General features: G+C 46.1%; 1 protein-coding gene across 3 annotated transcripts in view; it reads left to right on the plus strand.

Annotated features, from left to right (window-relative positions):
- Nucleotides 1-3,986, plus strand: part of RIOK1 (RIO kinase 1) — a 32,524-nt gene extending 28,538 nt beyond the window's left edge. For 2 of the 3 annotated variants that reach the window (XM_077353144.1, XM_077353146.1), the window contains exons 17-18: nucleotides 810-956; nucleotides 2,340-3,986. In XM_077353144.1, the coding sequence (XP_077209259.1) occupies nucleotides 810-956; nucleotides 2,340-2,450 (258 nt within the window). In that variant the 3' untranslated portion in view covers nucleotides 2,451-3,986. The remainder of the gene's footprint in view (nucleotides 1-809; nucleotides 957-2,339) is intronic. The other variant, XR_013234281.1, reaches the window with a different exon arrangement.
- Nucleotides 3,987-20,608: the final 16,622 nt, after the last annotated feature.

Genomic DNA, 20,608 nt, shown 5'->3' on the forward strand with positions numbered 1-20,608 from the left:
GACTGTAAGCCACTTTGAGACTCCTTCTGGGAAAGAAAAGCAGCATATAAGAACCAACTCTTCTTATTCTTCAGTAGGTTTTTCTACTCATTCCCTATCTCCAGTGATCTTCCTAGTCTCCCCCTGCCATTTGCTCACATCACACTCATTATTTTGTTTTCTAACCCCCTTATTTCCTCACTCATTTCCCCTCACTACCCATTCGTACATGTTTTTTTGTTTTTTGCTGTTGTGTGTTGATTTGAAAAGCTTTTTAGAGATGTCTACTTGCCGATAGACGGTACTGTTGATAAGGGGGGATTTAGCTGCAAATACTTTAAAAATCCCAACTCTTCTTATGTCTCTGAAAAAACTGGATTCCTTCTAGGTTTGCAAATTATTATATATTTCTACCTGAGCCTGGAATCCCCCTTAATTTGATTCTTGATCCTCTGAGGGTGAGCTCCAATATATGTTAGATATTTGGTATCAGCTATGTAAGTTGACTTCTGTTGGAAGACTTAATGACATTTTCTTCAAGTGGGTGTAGAGAAGGATGCTCTTGGAGCTTTTGCAGCAAGACAGAGATGGTAAAGACCTGAACGTACATGAAGCCACCTTCTTCTGAGTTGAACCACTGGTCTATTAATTTCAGTATCCTCATACTAGCTAGCAGTGATTACCTGGGATCTCAGGTTGTGCATGTCACCTACTGCCCAATCCTTTTAACTGGAGATGCCAGAGCCTAGGACCTCCTGCATCCATAGATCTATCTGTCCTTGAAGCTTCAAAATTCAGGGCAGAATAACAAGATTCTGTGGCCCATTTAGGTGCCCGCTCTGCTTGACGATAAAGAAGCGACAGAATCTGATTCGGAGGATGACGGTAGTTCTGACAACTCCAAACCGGCTTGTAAAGAACAAGAAGAGTCTGTGCATCCTAAAGATCAGCCCGCTGAGATCGGTGTGGATAAAAAGGTTAGTCAGTTAACTTTTCTAAGCTAAGGGGAGCCTTGCCTTGAAGGCTGTGACATTTCTGATGGAAATATGGTGTGATTTCCCCTCTCTCCCTCTGACCTGGATAGCCCAGTCTCATCAAAAAAAAGTCCAGGGCTGCGGTACTTGCCTTGAAAACCCTGTGGCAGGATTTCCTAACCATGGTACCCTACAGCAGCTGTCCCCAGCCCCCGGGCCAGTGACCGGTACCGGTCCGTGTATCAGTCGGTACTGGGCCGTGGCTCCTCCTTGCCTTCCTCCCCGGCTGCTGCCTCGGGGGCTGCCCTGCCACTGGCTCACCTTTGGTGCTCTCCAGCAGCCGCCATGGCTGGGGCTCCCCCTTGGTGTGGCACTGCCCAGCTGCTGCTGGCAGCACCCCGCAGTGGGCGGCGGGAAACCAAGTGGGGCAGGGGCTTAGGTGGCAGCGATGTCCCTCAGCAAAAGACTACCCCCCCTCCCGGGCCTCAGTAAAATTGGCAAGCGTTGACCAGTCCCCGGTGATAAAAAGGTTGGGGATCACTGCCCTATGGTATCACAAAGGCCCCTCAATGGTACAGCAGCATGAGGGTTTTCAAAATGGCAGCTGGGAAGAGCTCTCCCATCCTATGAATGAAAATTAATTTTTTTTTTAATATACCCTTATTTGGCCAGATTGACCCATCCCCTCCCAAAGTGGCTGTAATATATCTGTAGGGGGTGAGAGGAGGGGCCCCAGAGTGCCCAAGGCACCTATCACTTCTGGGGGGAGTGGTGGGGAGGCGTGGCCAGCTGGCACCACTTCTGGGCACCTCGAAGCCTGAAGACTGCTTCAAAAGGTTGGAAAAGGCTGCTCTGCGGGGTCACCATAAGCCGGTTGTGACCTGACAGTCCTTTTCCACCACCGCAGTATGATGAGGCTGAAAGAGAGGGGTCATCCAGGGAGGTGGTGTACAAGCTGAGGTTTGAACTGGGACTTGCATCCCACCCCATATACAGACAAAATGAACTTCAGTTGTCTACAGCAGGGGTAGTCAACCTGTGGTCCTCCAGATGTCCATGGACTACAATTCCCATGAGCCCCTGCCACTGGCGGGGGCTCATGGGAATTGTAGTCCATGGACATCTGGAGGACCACAGGTTGACTACCCCTGGTCTACAGTAAACGTGGCATGGGATTGGAGGAACCAGCAATTTCCTAAAGTGGACATGTATAAAATGTAGGGTTGAACCTTTTTTGGTTCTTTGTGGGAGGACAATCCGTGTTGCCTTAGTCGTTCCTCACTCTTCCATGATGTGCCTCAGATGAGGTAGATCAGCCTGACTTGCTACTGAGGCGGCTTGTTGTCACTGCTGTTACCCCAACCCCGCCCCCCTTTTCCCATGCAGGAAAGAAAGAAGATGACGAAAGAGGCTCAGCGAGAGAAGAGGAAACACAAGATCCCCAAACACGTTAAGAAGCGGAAAGAGAAGACTGCAAAAATGAAGAAGGGCAAATAAAATCCCAGTTGGCCTCCTAAGGCACCGTTAGCCACTCAAGACTTTACGGGACAGTATTTCAGTAGCAGGAGACTCTTTCTGCACCCCGTTCACCCTGGCGAACCACCAGCGACCACTATGGCAGGGTGCAGGGGAAAAGACGCTCAGTCCTCTGGCGGGTCCATGTCTGTAGGGGTCCGTAGTGCTCTCGGACCGTAGGTTAGACCCCGTGGCCAACTTCAACTCATGGAAAGCGAGGAAGCGACGATCCTTAACATCTACCCCTTTTCCCGCTGCAGACCTCCCATTTGCCCCTCGTGTTTTCCCCTTGCATCCCCTGTCGTCGTCCCCAGCAGTGTTCATGGGAGTATTATGGGCTGCGGTAGAAGGGAGGGAGATGAATTCACAGAATTCCCTTCAGTCTGTGGAAAGCGCTGCTGGATCCAACCTGGAGTATTCTCTGAGAGCTTTTTCAGTGGGAACTTTCGGCCAGTCCATGGCAATTCATACAGTTATTGTGAGGATCTCTACGGTGCACCGAAGGCGTTTCTTTTCCATGCTCAAAAGATGCACATACATACCTACGTGCATGCATTTAAATGCGCAAGTGTACACAGGGGTAGTCAAACTGCGGCCCTCCAGAGGTCCGTGGACTACAATTCCTATGAGCCCCTGCCAGCATTTGCTGGCAGGGGCTCATGGGAATTGTAGTCCATGGACATCCGGAAGGCCGCAGTGTGACTACCCCTGGTGTAGTGAGATATTATTTAATCCCATGCATAGAATCCATTGATGTACTGTGTTGTCTTAGGGGGGTTGCTTTATATTTCCTCGCTGGCCGCTCACAATCCCTCACTGCCCCGTGGTGCTGCCCCTCATGGCTTTCCTCAGCACTGGTGGAAGGCAGTTGGGGGGTGGGTGGGGTGGGGACGACAGACTGGCAAAGAGAGTGCTCTCCCTTGTGCTGGGATTAGTGTTGGCCTTAAGTGGGGGCAGCCATTGGAAAAGGGCCACGGTACAATTTACGCCGTCCTGCTGCTGCTGTTTTGGTGGCAGCTGAAGGGCTGATGAGATCTAACCTGCCACAGTTGAGATTCAACCTCTTGCTCCCAGACGGGAGGGAAGGAGCCGCACCCTCCTGCTTGGCCAGCTCATTCCATCCTTTCTTCTCTCTTGGAAAACGTGACCTTTCTTTCCTTACACCTGTGATGGTTGGTAGCTTTGTTTGCTTCGATGATAAACAGAATGCACTTTTTTGTTTGCTATTTTTGCCATCTTTGTCGTCTCAACGCTTACTGAAATGAGAAACCTCTAAGACTGGTGTGTCTGTTTTTAGAGAGGAAGGGACCCTGGAAGACAAATCAGGTTCAGGCACTGCCCAGTTTGGGGCATTTCTGCCAATCTTTCAAATTCTTGTAAGCCATCTATGCTAACAATATGGTGCATTTCTTTGAAAAAGGAGCAGTGGTGTTCTAACAGCTGTGCAGACTAATATTTTGTATCCATTACTGAAGGTTCCCCTCTGGTTTGAAATAAAACTTAAGTGTCTGGATTGTACTCCGTGTGGATACTGAGAATTTCATTGGGAGGCATTTTTAAGATTGTGTATTGTGCCTAATTCTAGGGACACTATATTTATATTTATATTATATTTAGACTTATGTTTATGTTTATGTTTATATTTATATTTATATTTATATTTATATTTATATTTATATTTATATTTATATTTATATTTATATTTATATTTATATTTATATTTATATTTATATTTATATTTATATTTATATTTATATTTATATTTATATTTATATTTATATTTATATTTATATTTATATTTATATTTATATTTATATTTATATTTATATTTATATTTATGGCAAGGTGTATTGCTGGAGCTCTGGAAACTGCATGAGCAACAACTGGGCTGTAGATTTTAGCAGCTTGAACAGAATCCCTGAACTTTCACTTTTAAAGTCACAAATCCCTAGCCATTTTTGTTTTTACAGGAGGGCAACAAAGATGGTGAGGGGTTTGGAGACCAAGACATATGAAGAAAGGTTGGGGGATCTGATAACCATCTTCAAGTATTTAAAAGGCTGCCATATAGAGGATGGAGCAGAGTTGTTCTCTCTTGCCCTGGAGGGACGGACCAGAACCAATGGGATGAAATTAATTCAAAAGAAATTCCATCTAAACATCCGGAAGAAGTTCCTGACAGTCAGCGCGGTTTCTCTGTGGAACAAGCTTCCTCAAGAGGTGGTGGGTTCTCCATCTTTCGGAATGTTTAAACAGAGGCTGGAGAGCCATCTGACAGAGAGGCTGATTTTGTGAAGTTTCAAGGGGGTGGCAGGTTACAGTGGATGAGCGATTGGGATGTGAGTGTCCTGCATGGTGCAGGGGGTTGGACTAGATGACCCATGATGTCCCTTCCAACTCTATGATTCTAGGTAAATCAAAATGATGGCTTGGAGCACATACCTTGTCCTCCCTTAGACCTTTACTGGGCGGGGGGGGGGGTCTTCTGCTGTGGAGTGTGTGTTCCTGTAGCTCACTCAAGATCACAGATCACTGCATGGGACCCAGTCTGTTTTGTTTCACTCAACAGGTCGCCACTCCCTGACAATTTAAGAAATAGCTAACTAATTGTTCAAAGACTGATAAATGAAAATAGTTTCCCCTGAGTTGTCCATTCCCCCTCCCCAGAAAAGATTTGACACAATCCCCATGCCCAGTTTCTTGTTTAAACTTACTGTGTCCAGCGATTTGTATCTTACAACTCTGCCTGCAGCAGACACTCTCTCCTATGCTATATCTTTGGTTTAACCACTATTTGCTGTTTCTGGTGGTTGTTCAGTACCATCTGCATGCACAGGCTGTTCCCTGCCTTGGTAGATCAGAAGAATGGCCTAGTCAAGCAGTAATATTTCTCTTCAATAGGCCAGTGGTGGACAAGCTTAGTAGAATCTAGGTTGCAGTTACTGTTGGACCTGCCAACCAAACAGGGAAGAACCAGCTTGGCCATTTGTTTGGTTTCACCATTGGAATGGCCAGAACCTTCAAGTGGGCAAGAAATCACTGTGGCTCATGCCCATGCCTGCCAAAAAACCGTTGTCGTTCCTCTGCCCCCAAAGAATATGCATAAAATAGTTTTATTAATGTTATCTTCAATCATTCAGTTTGAAGATAAGAGGCCATTGTATGGAAAGCCTTCTGTGATGCATCAGAATCAACATTTGAACAACAGGGAAATCGTGCCAGTGATTTCATACATATCCAAAGATGAATTTGAAGAAGAGTTGGTTCTTATATGCTGCTTTTCTCTACCCGAAGGAGTCTCAAAGCGGCTTACGGTCGCCTTCCCTTTCCTCCCCCCACAACAGACACCCCCTGTGAGAGAAGTAAGGTTCTTCCAATATGCATGTTCCATTTAATTTCTTTGGCCATTTTTGTTTGGCTTGTAAAACTGTGTGTGGCTAATCCTTGCCAGATTACTGGATGAGACTGCTGAAAGAAAGACACTGATTTAACATTAGGTTATTTGTTGGCAGAAATACATGCTGTTGCCTCAGGGCAGCGATAAGCTGTGCTCTCTGCATGTTTTTATCGGTCTCTGCATGTTCATATTTTCTCTGTGTTTGGCCCAAAGGAGAGAAGGAGGTCCAGCCAGTCTGACACTTGAACAAAGTTTAAGGCTAACAATGTTCTATTCAAGATATAAGACTTTCGGTGCATGCACACTTCTTCAGGAAGTTTACATCTTGCATAAAATTTAGTTGGTCTTCAAGGTACCCCGGACGCAACCTTTGTTCTGCTGCTTTAGACCAACATGGTTGCCCAGCTGAATTGGTCTGACACTTGTGTTTTTAGTAGCAGCCGCCTGGCGTATTTAAATTTGGGTTTTTTAAAGCATTTGGTTGCTATTGAGACGAAAGTAGCAGGCAATTTTGAAAAAGATGGCAGCTTAGTAGGAGAAAAAGCTGTCCTCGTCTTCTTTTCCAAACAATGTGCTGGGAAAATTGTTTGAAGTGTTTCTCCCACATGAAAAACTTAGAGTCAACACATTCCTCACAGGGCAGGTAAGAAGGGAAGTTGGACTTGAATCAGAGGAATCAGATCTTTTTATGATCTTGTCTGAACTAGCAGACGTATCGGGTAAAGATAGTGTGATTACATGTTCTTTATTTTGTCTCACATGGGACGAAGCACTACAGGAAGGCAGCACCCTTAAATAGCTGGGCAGCAATAAAGTGGACTTCAAGTGAGGGAATTTACTCCTGAGACTGATGCACAAGCTGTCTTTATTGCTAGATTTTTCTTTTTATTAACGCACATCCCTTGTAATATTACATATAGGCTCAACTTCATTCTGACAAACTGGAAGGGCAACTAAACTGTTCAACTATATAGCTGAAGGATTTTGGCTGCAGCATTCTGGCTTCTCCAGTTCTCTGCATCCAAGTCATATACACTGGGTCTGGGAGGGCTTCCTTCAGATCTTGCACGGTGTGGTGGTTAAGAACAGAAGCCTCAATTTGGAGAACTAGGCTTGATTCGGGGTTTGATTCCCCACTTCTCCACATTCAGTTAGTGGGGAATATGGCTGCTTTGGAAGGTAGAGTCTATGGGATGGGGAATAGCTGGAGACTCTGGGGGTGGAGCTGGGAGTGGGTGGGATTTGGAGTGGGAAGAGGCCCCGTTGGGGTATAATGCTATGGAGTCCACCCTCCAAAGCAGCCCTTTTCTCCAGGGGAACTTCTCTCTGTTATCTGGAGATGAGCTGTAATTCCATGGGGTCACCAGGTCTCACTTGGGGACTGGCATCCCATTGAAGTCTCTCCCCTTCCCAAAACCTCTCCTCACTAGTCTCCACCCCCCCTGCCCCAAACTCCAGGTGTTTCTCAACCTGGAACTGTCAGCCCAAGGGCAAGACACGCTCTCTGCAGTCTCCCTCAATTCCAACTTACATAGCTGGAACCTTTTTTCTACCTCTCCTACCTGTATGGCATGCCTTTCCCAAGGAAGGAAGCCAATATCAGCCTGGGCTCCAAAGATGAGCAATATTCATCCTTCAACCCCATTTCTTCCTTCCAGAGGTTTCTATGAACTGTGATGGTCTCTCACAACTGTCAGGTTTCAAGGGGGGAGAGAGGTTCTGCATCAGGGAATGTATTCATACCTACATAAGACCCTTATTGGCATAATAAAAAAAAAACAAATTGACAGTTGTACAGGGAACATATTCTCTAGTGGGTGAGTGAGTACACAAACCTCTACCCCTCCGTTGGTTCAATTCCAACATCAAGGGCTTCTAAATGCAAGATAGAGGAAGTAATGTTTCAACTCCATGACTGTAGCTAGTCTAGTTAAAAGGAGTTGTGTGAGATAAGGTAACTAGTTCCACAGTAAGAAAGGGCCCCTGGAGATTTAATGATTCTGTTGAGGAGGAATTCCGGCAGATGCAACTTTTCTCACCTCAGCAAACTCCAATTACTCATGCACAGCTATTAAAAGCATAGGAGTCCTTGCCTTCCTTTGCCTCTGGTCAGTGCTGAATTATAAGAGGCTTCCTCTGTGTACCCAAAATATAACATCTTAAGGAATAATCAGTGCTGGATCCCTAAATCTTATTTGTATGCTATGGGGGAAAGGGACATCTCTGCAAAGGGAAAACTGAGTGAGTCTTCTAAGAATGCTTGATCTGGGGCATACCAAATGCCTTCAAAATCCATCAGAAGGTGCAGAGGAGAATGCAATGTTTAGAACTGTGGGGATGGTGTGAAATTTTTCCTGTGATACCTTTCGTTCTCCCCCTGAGAATGAGTTTCCAGCAAAGTTAAATTAAAGTGTCTGAAAGTTAGCTGTTAAAAATGCTCTGAACGCTATCTTCTTCCTTGTGTCCAAAGTAATGTTGCTATCTTTTTATGTTTGGGATTTGGTTGAAATGTTGCATAAATGAATAGTTGTTCATACTTCCCCTTATAACTTTTTATGGGCTTGCAGCCCTGATGCACAAAGGAAGAGAGAGAGAGGCTGTTTCCACAAAGATTGCAATGTCTGTCTATAATGTGCATCATAAGGCTAGACTCCTGTTTAAGTCTGTTGCTTTTAAAGATGTTGCCTGCCTTCACCCTTTCACGGTGCTACAAACCCCACAAATTCTCCCAGAGCCAAGCAAGGTCGGGGGAAGGTCTCAGCTTCCATGCCCTGTGGTTGGCCCTCCAGGGGAACTGGTTGGTCATGGTGTGAGACAGGATGCTGGACTAGATGGACCACTAGTCTGATCCAGCAGGACTCTTATGTTTTATACTCATTCCCCCAGCCTGGAGGAGCCCTCATCCCTCCTTGCTTTGAACGTCTTAGTTGCCAAACCCTCCAACTTGACAGCTGCAGGCAAATAATTTCATTAAGAAAGCTTCCCTCTCTGCAAAGTATTATCGGGACTCTCATCAAACTAAGCAAAGCCACTCCAAAGCCGTAGGCAGAGGCGTGCCCCAAGCTACATTCGTTGTTCAAGAGAAGGCTGCTGCCTAAGCATTTTTGGATCCCACTGGAGAAACTGGTATGGCAGCTCCGAAGAGCTTGGAATATCTGTGAAAGGCGTATCCTGTTCCAGACCCTTCATGCAATTGTGGATAGTCAGGTTTTGGAGGGGAAAGTTACTTCAAGCCATGTTCAAACGTACTAAGATGGTCCCTTAGAGTCTGAGCATCGGCAGAAAGAGCTACCTTTATCTTAGCACAGTGCCCTCACTCTTCAAAATGCTAAAGTATGTCCTTTAATAAGGAACAGCCTATCAGATTGTATTTACAGTGATTGCTAAATGTGTACAGGTAAAGAACAAGGGACAACGAATAGGAACTCTGCATGCCATCCATGCCTGTTTTTCAACAGAGCCAGGCCATGGTTGAGACCAAGGTGGTTTAACCTCTTACATCCCTCCCCTCTGCTGGCATAAATTACCAGCCAGATGGCCAATGGCTGGGGGAAAGGGAGGCTGGTGACACAGTCTACTGATGTAACTGAGAGCCAGTTTGGTGTAGTGGTTAGGAGTGCGGTCTTCTAATCTGGCATGCCGGGTTCGATTCTGCACTCCCCCACATGCAACCAGCTGGGTGACCTTGGGCTCGCCACGGCACTGATAAAACTGTTCTGACCGGGCAGTGATATCAGGGCTCTCTCAGCCTCACCCACCCCACAGGGTGTCTGTTGTGGGGAGAGGAATGGGAAGGCGACTGTAAGCCGCTTTGAGCCTACTTCGGGTAGGGAAAAGCGGCATATATGAACCAACTCTTCTTCTTCTTCTAACATAATGTATTTTTGCTATATATTCCCTGTTATGTAAGGAGTTTTTAGTCTGAGGAAGAGTGCTTGCACTCACGCCCTGAATAAATCTTTGTTGGTCTTAAAGGTGCTACTGGACTCTGATTTTATAGTGCTGCTTCAGACCAATGCGGGTACCTATTTGAATCTATGCTAACTGAACTGTTAGTTTTAGTATTTTTATGCTGCTTTAATGGTTTTATTGATTGCTTTATCCTACTGTCATGAACTGCCCCAAGCCCATTCACGGAGAGGGGTTGTATACAGGTTGGATAAATAACAGCAAGAGTCATAACAACATCTGAGTCGTTGCGATTGGAAGCCAAGTGCTGGCCCCTCATGTATGGGCTATCAAAGCAGTTCGGAGATTCCAGCCTTCTTTCGTGTTGCATCTGTTATCTGTTTCCACTTAGCATTTACTGTACACAATGGCCTTTGTACAGAGGATAGCAGGCAAAAATCTCTCCCACCAAACTCATTTTCATTGGTGCCGATTATTCCTGGGTGAAGATGGGTGAACAGGTGATAAAAGTCAGGCCTGTCACCAGAACCAACTTCTGACCACGAAGGGATTCTCCCCTGTTGTGTTCATTCATCCAAAAGGTTCAACTTCACAATTAAGATGTCCGTGCAGGACCTAATCTCAGGATCTTAAGAGGACGTGGAGGCTGTTGTTGCATCAGGGACCTGAAAACAGAACCTGATCAGTCCCAAAAGCAGTTTCATCACAGGCCGAGTCATGTGTTCCTTGGCAGGCACCAGAGAATAGATGCCAGAGCCCTGGGGGCAGCAAGGAGGGACAAGTGCAGAGCCCTGAGATCATCAGGGGGGTCCTCTGAGAGGGAGTGAGGAAAGTGGGTCGTACTTATGCAGCAAGGTTTGCATCCCAGTTTGCTTTCCCTTAGAGGTAATGAAGCATGATACCAATTATATTCTTGTAACTTGCTGGATACAAACCTTAATGAGGTGAGGCAGTTTCAGTATCATTGAAGCTGAGAGCAGTTTAGATTCTGGGCTTTTTCTGTATTCTCGTTTTCCTTGCTTGTAAATTCCTGGGGGGGGGGGCACATATGTTTTGCTCCCTCTAGTGCTCAATTTAATATTATGGTGTGTTATGTGCAGCGTAAAAACCTGCCGGTTAAATATACACATAAACCCATGTAATATCGAATCAACTACTAGAGGGAGCAAAACATGTGTGGAACTGACCCTTCCCCCTCCCCCAAAGAAGCAAGAACTTATAAGTGAGGGAAAAGAGAACGTGGAAAAACTCAACCATTTGCATGGGGTGTTGCTAAATTGGCTGAGTCATGTCAACAGAAGACTCTTGGGAGCTTTTGCACTGTGTTCATTGCTGCTTAAAGGGGCTTCCTGAAACTCAAGTCTGCCCCTGTATTGCTTAACTGAGCCTTTTTCAACCTTTTGACTGTGGGGAAACCCCTGAAATATTTCTCAGCCTTCGAGGGAACCCGGAAGTGGTGACATGCCCATTCAAAGAAGCGGGTGCAGAAATAAGATGCGGGAACTGTCCAATTGATCATCTACCATTTCCATTATGGAGGCCTGTAGGGCAACAAGGGAAGGTGGCCCTAATGATGTCTAGTGATGTCAGCACCCACCTAAACGTCTGGGAGAGCTCCCCTGGGGGGCATAACCTCAGGTTTCTCCAGAACCCTGGTTGGGAATCACAGGCTTCCCTAGTAGCTGTGTTTAGCTGGCTCCTTCAGCCCACACTGATTATAGCTTAGAACTATTTTCTTGTGAAAGAATGTCTTTATATGGCACTGAAAGGAATTATTGCTCTCTAACCTCTCACTAAGATGTGTGCTTTACAGATTCCTCTTCACATGCTAAACTTGATACCTTTGCTTAAATTGGTTTGAGCAGAGTCACACCCTTGTCACAAAAGTGAGTATGAAAATATTTGAAGGATGAATTCGCAGAGCAACAAGCCTGATTCTCCGTAATGGTCGCTGTAGGATGCTGCAGTCTCTGGGGACAACAACTGATCTCCAGGTAACAGAGATCATTTCACCTGGAGGAAATGGCTGCTTTGAAGGGTGGAGTCTATGTCATTGTAAGCCCCTCCCCTTCTTAAACCACACCTTCTTTCTCCCCCACAATTGTCAAGGTATTTCCCAACCAGGAGGCAGCAATACAAGAACCCAGGACCTATCAGAGTCTCTCATAGCTGTCTGGCTTGCAATTTATCCGGAGACAAGTGTAAAACCTGTACTGGAGCTATTCCAGATTCTCTAGTATCCTGAAAATAAAACAAAACATGGACTGCTGAAATTACCGTTAACTGTGCAGTGAGGGTACTGGAGATACTGGTCTTGGTACTGTTCTACCACTGCTTTTACCATCATTTGTATTCAAGATGGTGGGGAGAGTGGACCTTGATTCTGCAAAGGTTTTGAGTTACACCCATGGAGGCCAGAGTCTCCATGTTGGGATCATTCCATTCTCTGTCTAACTAGTTTCCCTTTAAAGGCCTCTAGAAATTGTTGACTGCTAAAACATTCAAGTTAATAAAGGGCTGTGAATGTCCTTTCGTCATGGTTTTTTACATATATATACACACTTACATAAGAATATTTTAAAAGGAAGTGTTTGATTGGCAGAATACTCCCAGGCCATAGTTGCTAGTTCTAAGTTGGGAAACACCTGCAGGCTTTGGGGGTGGAGCTGAGAGTGGGTGGGAGTTGGGGCTGGGAGGACCTTAGTAGAGTATGATGCTGTGGAGTCCACCCCCCAAAGCAGCCATTTTCTCCAGTCGGATTGATCTCTTTAGACTGGAAATGAGCTGTAATTCCAGGGGATCCCCAGGTCCCAGATGGGGACTGCACCCCTAGTTTGAACTCACAGCAATAACTTTATATTGTTTTACTCAAAATCCTTCTCAAGTCTGCTCAATGGGGCTTACTCCCTGGAAAGCGTTCTTTGAATTGGACTGTAGGTTTCCCTAATTCTTTAAACGGCTCCAAAGCATGGCATGATTACATTGGAAAACAAACGTCTCTGACTCAGGAAGCAGATAGTACTTAGCTATAAATCACCCAAGTTTCCCACTGTGATAGTTGGCTGTCTCTAATGACAGGCCTTTGCAGCCAAGGCCTCCTTCCAGGGAGGGATGCTGTCTAGTTGCTGATAATTCTAAGTCTTTTACAAACAACTTCATTCCATTTGCCATTTGTAATGGCAACATTTGCAGTTCTGTGTTTCTGCAATCCTCTAAAGAAGGAACCTACATGGCTTCTCCATGGGCAGCAAGGCAATGCTGAACTCGGAAAGGGTTTTCATTTTGAGAAAGGGCAGTGAGCCCACAGGCGTGGGAAAACAGTAAAAAGGAATAGCAGACTAATAGGTCAATACGTCAAGTGGCTGTTTTAGTGCTAATCATGTTGGCTTAATAAAAAGTAACCAAGGAGCTGAGATGTTAAGTAACTTTTAAAAAGTTAAAGGTATCCCCTGTGCAAGCACCGGGTTATGTCTGACCCTTGGGGTGACGCTCTCTAGCGTTTTCATGGCAGACTCAATACAGGGTGGTTTGCCAATGCCTTCCCCAGTCATTACCGTTTACCCCCCAGCAAGCTGAGTACTCATTTTACCGACCTCGGAAGGATGGAAGGCTGAGTCAACCTTGAGCTGGCTGCTGGGATCGAACTCCCAGCCTCATGGGCAGAGCTTCAGACTGCATGTCTGCTGCATTACCACTCTGCGCCACAAGAGGCTCTTAAGTAATTTCTACTTTTCTCCATATTTATAGTACAGATTTGTTTGTTTGTGTCCCATTTGTCTTCTCCATGGGGACCTGAAGTGGCTTTCGGCATTACTGTCTTCTTTGCCTTCTCTTTTAGATATTGGTTATGAGTGTCCCAAGGCTTCCAGATGTAGTGAGGTTCCAGGGCAAAGTGAAGATTAGAGTAGAACAAGTTTAGAGTCCCCTGGCACCTTTAAGACCAACCAAGTTTCACTCAAGGTATGAAATTTTGTGTGCAGGCACACTTCCTCAGAGACAATGTCATGGAATGAAAGTAATCAGTCCAAACCTACAGGTAGATTGTGAGAGTAAATTAACACAGAGCATCAAAAAATGATTAGCAAATTCCAGAGATAAATAGGAAAACCCAAATATTTGGATTTGGTTGTATTCACTGGAGATTGAATTGCACGGGAAACGATTTGGGTCCAATTAAGATGTCCACATGAAGAGAATGATCAGCAAATACATAATCAATTGCTGGCAGCAGTTAGCTGAGACCTGGCCCTTCTGCCCCCTCCCTCCCCTCTCAAGCATGGAAGTATCTTGGAGCATCATCTCCTCTGAAGCAGAGGATTAGAGACTGTCTCTCTGAGTCAAGACAGGTTCTATAACCACTGTTGTTATCATGTTGCCCACCCGCTGATTCAATTGCTTCCTTCTGACAATTGCATTTTTAATGTACGCAACTGTAGAAAATATATAAAAGTTAGAAGTTTTAAAAAGTAAAATAGTCCACATGTTCCATCAAACTGTGACATGTAAACACGGTACATGCATCACAACCCAAGAAGTTAGGGATAGCAGTGGCTCCCTGCTACATTGACATGTGATGATGAACATGTTTGTTGACATGTACGTTGGCAGAGTCTGAATATGCAAAGGAGCAAAACACCAGGCTGCTTAAAGAACAATTTTTATTACAAAGAGAAACAAACTTTGTGAAGAAAGAGAAGAGAAATTCCTAACTGTTTAACTATCTTTGTCTACAGTTGTTCTTCTGGTCCAACTGTTGCTTTGGAGGCAAGCAGGGAGGAAGTGCACTCAAAGGAGCAGGAAATCTCTTGAGTCAATCAGGACACTGAAGGAACTTGTTCAGAACTCATCAGAAAGTTCCTATCATAACAATGGCAAATATATATCTCTGATGCTCCCTGCAGGACACTCTTTGTATTCTGCTCAATCATGCACATGACAGATCTTGAACATTCCATCTCGTAGGAGCTTAAAGTTCCTTCTCTCTGCCCAATATTTTTGACCATCATTTACGTGAATGTCTCTTGCCATGAAAACCCTACGGGGATGCTCTAAGTCAGCTGTGTCCCGACAGTAAAAAACCAATAAATGGTGCCCTGTATATCAGATCCAAAGGAAGACAAACTTATGACAACAGATAAGTTACACTGTTCATGTACATTTTAAACCCAAATGTTCCTGGTTGCCAATTCATTTCTTGGTACACAAGCTTGTGGTGTAGACGTCAGAAAAGAAGTGTTTACCTTGAGGCTGAGGCATCCGTTAGCTTTTGTGTGCTTGCTTCTACTGTGGCTGACACAACAGAGCCTTAATCCATGTTTGGAAACTGTAAGGGCTACTGAGCAAAGGCAGAACCCGGTGGCACCTTGAAGACCAACAAAGCTTTAATCAAGGTTTATGCTTTTACGAACAGGCAGACAAAAGCTTGTCCCTTGACTAAAACTTGGTTGGTCTTCAAGGTGCCTCTGAACTCAAACTGCTGCTTCAGACCCACACGGCTTCCCACCTGAATTTATCTGTAAGTGCTACTGCAAGGGATGACCTAGGAATGCCGTTCTCCCATTAATATAAAGCCCAGTGAACAATTCTCAGAACAGAATATTACATGACACTGCTAAAAATCAAGCCCACAGATGCCTACATATGAATTTTGCCTCATTGATGTAGTGAGACCCAGGGACTGGCAGACCTTAGAGTTTTAGAACTGGGAAGCAACCACTAGCATAATGATGTGCTTTGGGGCTGAAATTTGGGCCACAGATAGGGTTGCCAACCTCCAGATGGTAGCTGGGGATCTCCCACTATGACAACTGATCTCCAGGAAATGAGGATCAGTTCCTCTGGAGGAAATGGCTGCTTTGGAAGGTGGACACGGTTATGTCCGTGGGCATTTGGCCACTGATGCAAATGAGGGCTCCTGCCAGCCAAGGAACTAACCAATGAAAGGAACCTAATTTCTCTGCTTAGGGCCAATTGGATTGCTCTGCTTAGAGCCAATCAGAGGCAGCAGCTAGCTCTGCATGAGTTTGCCTGTTTTTCTCTGTTCAGTAGTTTTAGTCTGTTGCTGGAGTTGCTAAATAAATAGAGCTGTTCTGAAGAACTGGAGTCTGTGATCACTGAACCCGCAGACTTAATAGGCTCTATGGCATTGCACCCCATTGAAGTGCCTCCCCAAACCCTGCCCACTCCAGGCTCCACCCTCCAAAGCTCCAGGTATTTCCCAACCCAGGGGTGGCAAGTCTAACAGCAGAGGTGGTAGCTTTTAGGCAGGCACTTTCCATTAATCTTAGTGAATGAGTCAAATTTACAGAGAACTATATTCATTTATAGTGCTGTAGGTCACAAGTAAACAAAGCCCACGCTGCTAGTGCTGATTTATGTGTTATCTTGATCAGGGCAATTAAAAAAAAACTGATACCCATGGTGGGCCCATAAAGGCAGGATTCTTTCTAAATGACATGCAAGTCACAGTCAGAGTAGTTCAGCAGTGGAATAGGCTGCCTAAGGAGGTGGTGAGCTCCCCTTCACTGGCAGTCTTCAAGCAAAGGTTGGAAACACACTTTTCTTGGATGCTTTAGGACAGGGGTCTTCAACCCCCGGTCCGCGGCCCGGTACCGGGCCGCTAAGGCCATGGTACCAGGCCACCAGCGGCCACGCCTGCCTTCCCCCCCTGCAGCGAGAGGGGGGGAGGCAGGCGTGGCCGCTGGCATGCCAGCGACGCAGACGTGCACGTGCGGAGCTGCCGCACATGCGCGGAGCCGATGCACATGCGTGTTTGCGCCCCCTGCTGGCAAAAATGCACACGTGCGGCTGTTCTGCGCATGCGCATTAGCGCCACCTGGTGGCGAAGGCGCGCCTGCGCCTGCGTATCTGTGCGCAGCTGCTGTGGCCGGGCTGCCGGCTCTCTCCCACCCTCGGAGGCGGTCCCCGACTACAAGAAGGTTGGGGACCGCTGCTTTAGGATGCTTAGGGCTGATCCTGCGTTGAGCAGGGGATTGGACTAGATGGCCTGTATGGCCCCTTCCAACTCTATGATTCTATGATTCAAAACAGGAAGCAAACTCACTCAGAGATTGGTTAGGAAATGATTGGTTAGGGCCATTGCCTGCCAGTTGAAGCCAGCGTTTCACCAACTCCCTATTCAAGAGTGTGAGAATAACAACGTCCTGCTGAATATCATGGCTGGCTGCGGAGGGGACAAGAAATAATTCAGGCTGCAGAATGAATAAAGGAATTTTCCAGCATTAAGCAGGACTTACTTTTGAGTAAAAACACTGCCTTTTTATTTTTAAGCCACATATCAGATTGCACTAATTTTTACCAATCCCCCCTCAGGACTTCAAAGGGTCCCCCTCCCCCCCCCCCCCAAAACGGGCTGGTACTCAGTACCAGCCAAGATTGCCAAATCCTCGATGGCCACCAGCGGGGGATGGGGGTGAGTAGTGTCACCAAAAAATGAACGAATGAGGAGAGGCATAGCTGAACTTTTGTGGGGGGATGGAATAAAGCACTGTTAAATTCTCTGTGGAGCCTTATTTTCATTTCTGCAGCAAGATTTCTGCATATATTCAGCAAGCTGGTTAAGGAATAGGAATGAGTGGGCAATGCAAAAGCATTCTAGTGAAGATACAGGAAAACTAAAAGCAGCTTTTCATTGAAGTCTGCAGATTAACTGTTATTAAACACAATATTTCCCTCATCCGGGATTTATGTTTTGAAGAGAAAGTGATTCCCCCTGAAACAACCGTCTCCCAATGACCCATCTGAACTTCTGATGTTTATCCTCCTGTGTACGTGTTATGCCTTCATTTGCCCATTTAACTCAGTCGGGTGATTCTTTTGTTGCCTGGCTTTTCCTGTATTTCTGTGGGAAAGGGTGTAGAGAGAGGGCTGCTCCAAGGGCAGAGATAAGGCAGACTTGCTCATGGGTGAATCAAAGGATGTTTGTTCCAGCAGCGCTTTTGATTCACAGTCACATGTTACTCATGGTGTAGCTACTGCCAGTGATGACTGCAGAGAATTGTCCTGAGTACAATTACTGATAGGTATAGAAGAGCCTTCTGCTTTGGCCTTTATGAACAGCTGCATATTTTTATTTATTTATTATGTATTATATTTATATATCATTGCACCATTTTTTTACTGGTTTTAATATATGCTAATTTTCTGTTTGCATAGAGAGTTGAAGGCTGGGTTGCCAACTCTGGGTTGATAAATACCTGGGCCCATTCCGCACAAGAATCAATGTGGCCAATTGTTTACACTAAGCAATTCCGGAATTTAAAATAGTGGAATTCAGCGTTATGCATACCTGCCTTTGTAGCTGAATTCAGTAGCGTTGCAATCGTTTCCCACAGGTTTCCGGTCTCGCCAAAAATCGCTAGAAAGGAAGCAATTTTTTCTGTGCTTTGTCCCGCCCCTGGCTGTCACTCAAACGAACAACCAATGGGCGGCCATTATCATGCTCCCGAAAAGCCCCTTTCCCTTTAAGACAGGTTTTAAAAATAAACAACACACATGTTGCAACGAATCTGCGTTGATTTGTTGCAACGGAGAGACCAATCTAGCTGGCAGGTGGTGTATGAGCTGGCGATTCATCGTTGCCATGCTCCCCTGACTGAAAAAAATCCCCCCCCCCTGTTCACAGGCGTGATTTTCAGCCGAAAATAAAGGGAACTTGCAAACGGGGCTGTGTTGTGCTTGGTGACTTAAAGCAGCTCTGTGGAGGGACTGCAGCCGGAGAAGCCTCGCTGGGTGAATGAAGGCTCTGCGGTTCGTTGCTCTCCGCTCGCTCTGAGAAAAAAAAATGGCGATCGCAGGGTATCTGTTCTGGGGAGAGGAAGGGAAAGGAGTTTGTAGGCCACTCCTTCAGGTAGTGAAAAGCAAGGTGTTAAAAGAAAACCAGCTTCTAAAATCCAAAGTTAATTGTGTAAGTGGGGAACAAATAGCATTGTCTCAATCAAATTGTGATTTGGAGGAAAACTTAGGGAGAATTATTCCAGCCAGCCCTGCAAAAACTAAACAGCCAACATGTCGAACAAGAGTGAGCAGACATATGCAGCAAGCAAGCTGTTACATGCACAGCCCATGTGCATTTTTAATTTTTACTGCTGGTGAAGGGAGGGGTAGAAGCGTTCTGCCTTCTTTCCACACCCACTGCCAAACTGTGAGAAAGGCAGTGCTGAGGCGGTGGCGGAAAGTTATGCAACACGGACAAAGAGGAGTTCCTGGCAGCTCTTGTCCCAGAATGCAGGTGTGTGTCTTTGGCCCTAGAAGGGCTCTGCTGTTCTGTGATGCCAGATTCTTCACCCAGGAAGAATTTTCAGTTCTACCTTAAGTGTGTGACCAGCTATGTCAGAGTCTGAAGTCGCCCTGCTTCCTAGAAGCAGCCGGTTGGCTGTACTGAGAACAGAATGTGGACCTCATGGGCCTTTGGCCTGACCCGTCATGGCTCTAAGTACTTTAAATCCCGAGGAGAACTGCCTGGCTGAATGGCTAAAGAAGTGGCTCTAGACCTTTTAGGACACTGTAGAGATGCCAGCCTCCAGGTGGAACCTTGGGATACCTCAAGAAGTGGCTCTAGACCTTTTAGGAGACTGTAGGGAAGCCAGCCTCCAGGTGGAACCTTGGGATCCCTCAAGAAGTGGCTCTAGACCTTTTAGGAGACTGTAGGGAAGCCAGCCTCCAGACGGAACCTTGGGATCCCTCAGAAATGCAACTCAGCTCCAAACTACAAAGATCAGGTCTCCTGGAGAAAATGGCTGCTGTGGAGGGTAAACTCTGTTGCATTATACCCTGCTGATATGCTTGTCCTCCCCAGGCTCTAAGCCCAACCTGGACCTGGCAGCCTGAAGGTCTCCCATCCCCTGCCAGTGGCCAGAGGGACCTGGCAACTTTAGAACATTGTTGCATGAACATTAAACAATATCCCCAAAGCACAGCCACCTACCATTGACAATTTTCTTTCTGTAGACAAAGATGCACTGCGGGCTGGTTATGCCTGGTCTTAAAAGGGGCTCTGGTGTCTTTAAATATCTATAGAGATATTGGGGCAGCTTTCTCTATTCCTTTGCAGCAGGGTTCCTTGCCTTTCAATGAATGCCAGACAAGCACACATTTCAGCAGGGGATCCTTTCTGCCATCCGAGCACCCATCTGCTGCCTAAGAAATTCTTTACCTGTCGAAACAGGGAGATTATTATTTCTAAAAGTTGTCAATTCCTCTTCAATGAGATCAGAAATCTGAATAAAAGAGTGTGCAGTAGTTTCTGCATGTTCCCTGTTCTTTGCAAGCAGGTTAGAAATGAGCCAGGGATTTTTCACTGTATTTCCTTGGCTCTGCACAGGACAGCAGCTCAGGACCAACCACTGTGCAATTCCACACTAATTCCAGGGGGCAGCCAAATTCATTTACTGTAGCAAAATAGAATGACCTATCTCTGCTCTAGCTTCCCCCACCCTTTTGTCACAGAAATTTGAAAAGATTTGTGTGCCTTTCTCCCTATTTTGCTACTCGTTGCACCTTTTCCCCTCCTCACTAGCGGGTGGAAATGGCAGAAGAGAGAGCAACGTGCTCTTTACTTGCCACTCCTCAACCTGTCAATCACTTGAGGCAACCAATCCCCTCTCAGCAGAGGTTTGGGGGTCTTTAAAGTCCCCTAGAGCAGTGGTCCCCAACCTTTTCCTGGTTGAGGACCGCATCTGGGGGTGGGGGAGAGCCGGTGGCCCGGGTGCTGTGCGCGTGTGGGAGCACTGTGCAAACGTGCATGCACGAAGCTGCCGTGCATTAGTGTTTGCGCCCCGCTGGAAGGCGCAAACGTGCATGCGTTGCAGCTCCA

Source organism: Paroedura picta, chromosome 9, assembly GCF_049243985.1.
Source record: "Paroedura picta isolate Pp20150507F chromosome 9, Ppicta_v3.0, whole genome shotgun sequence".
Taxonomy (NCBI): Eukaryota; Metazoa; Chordata; class Lepidosauria; order Squamata; family Gekkonidae; genus Paroedura; species Paroedura picta.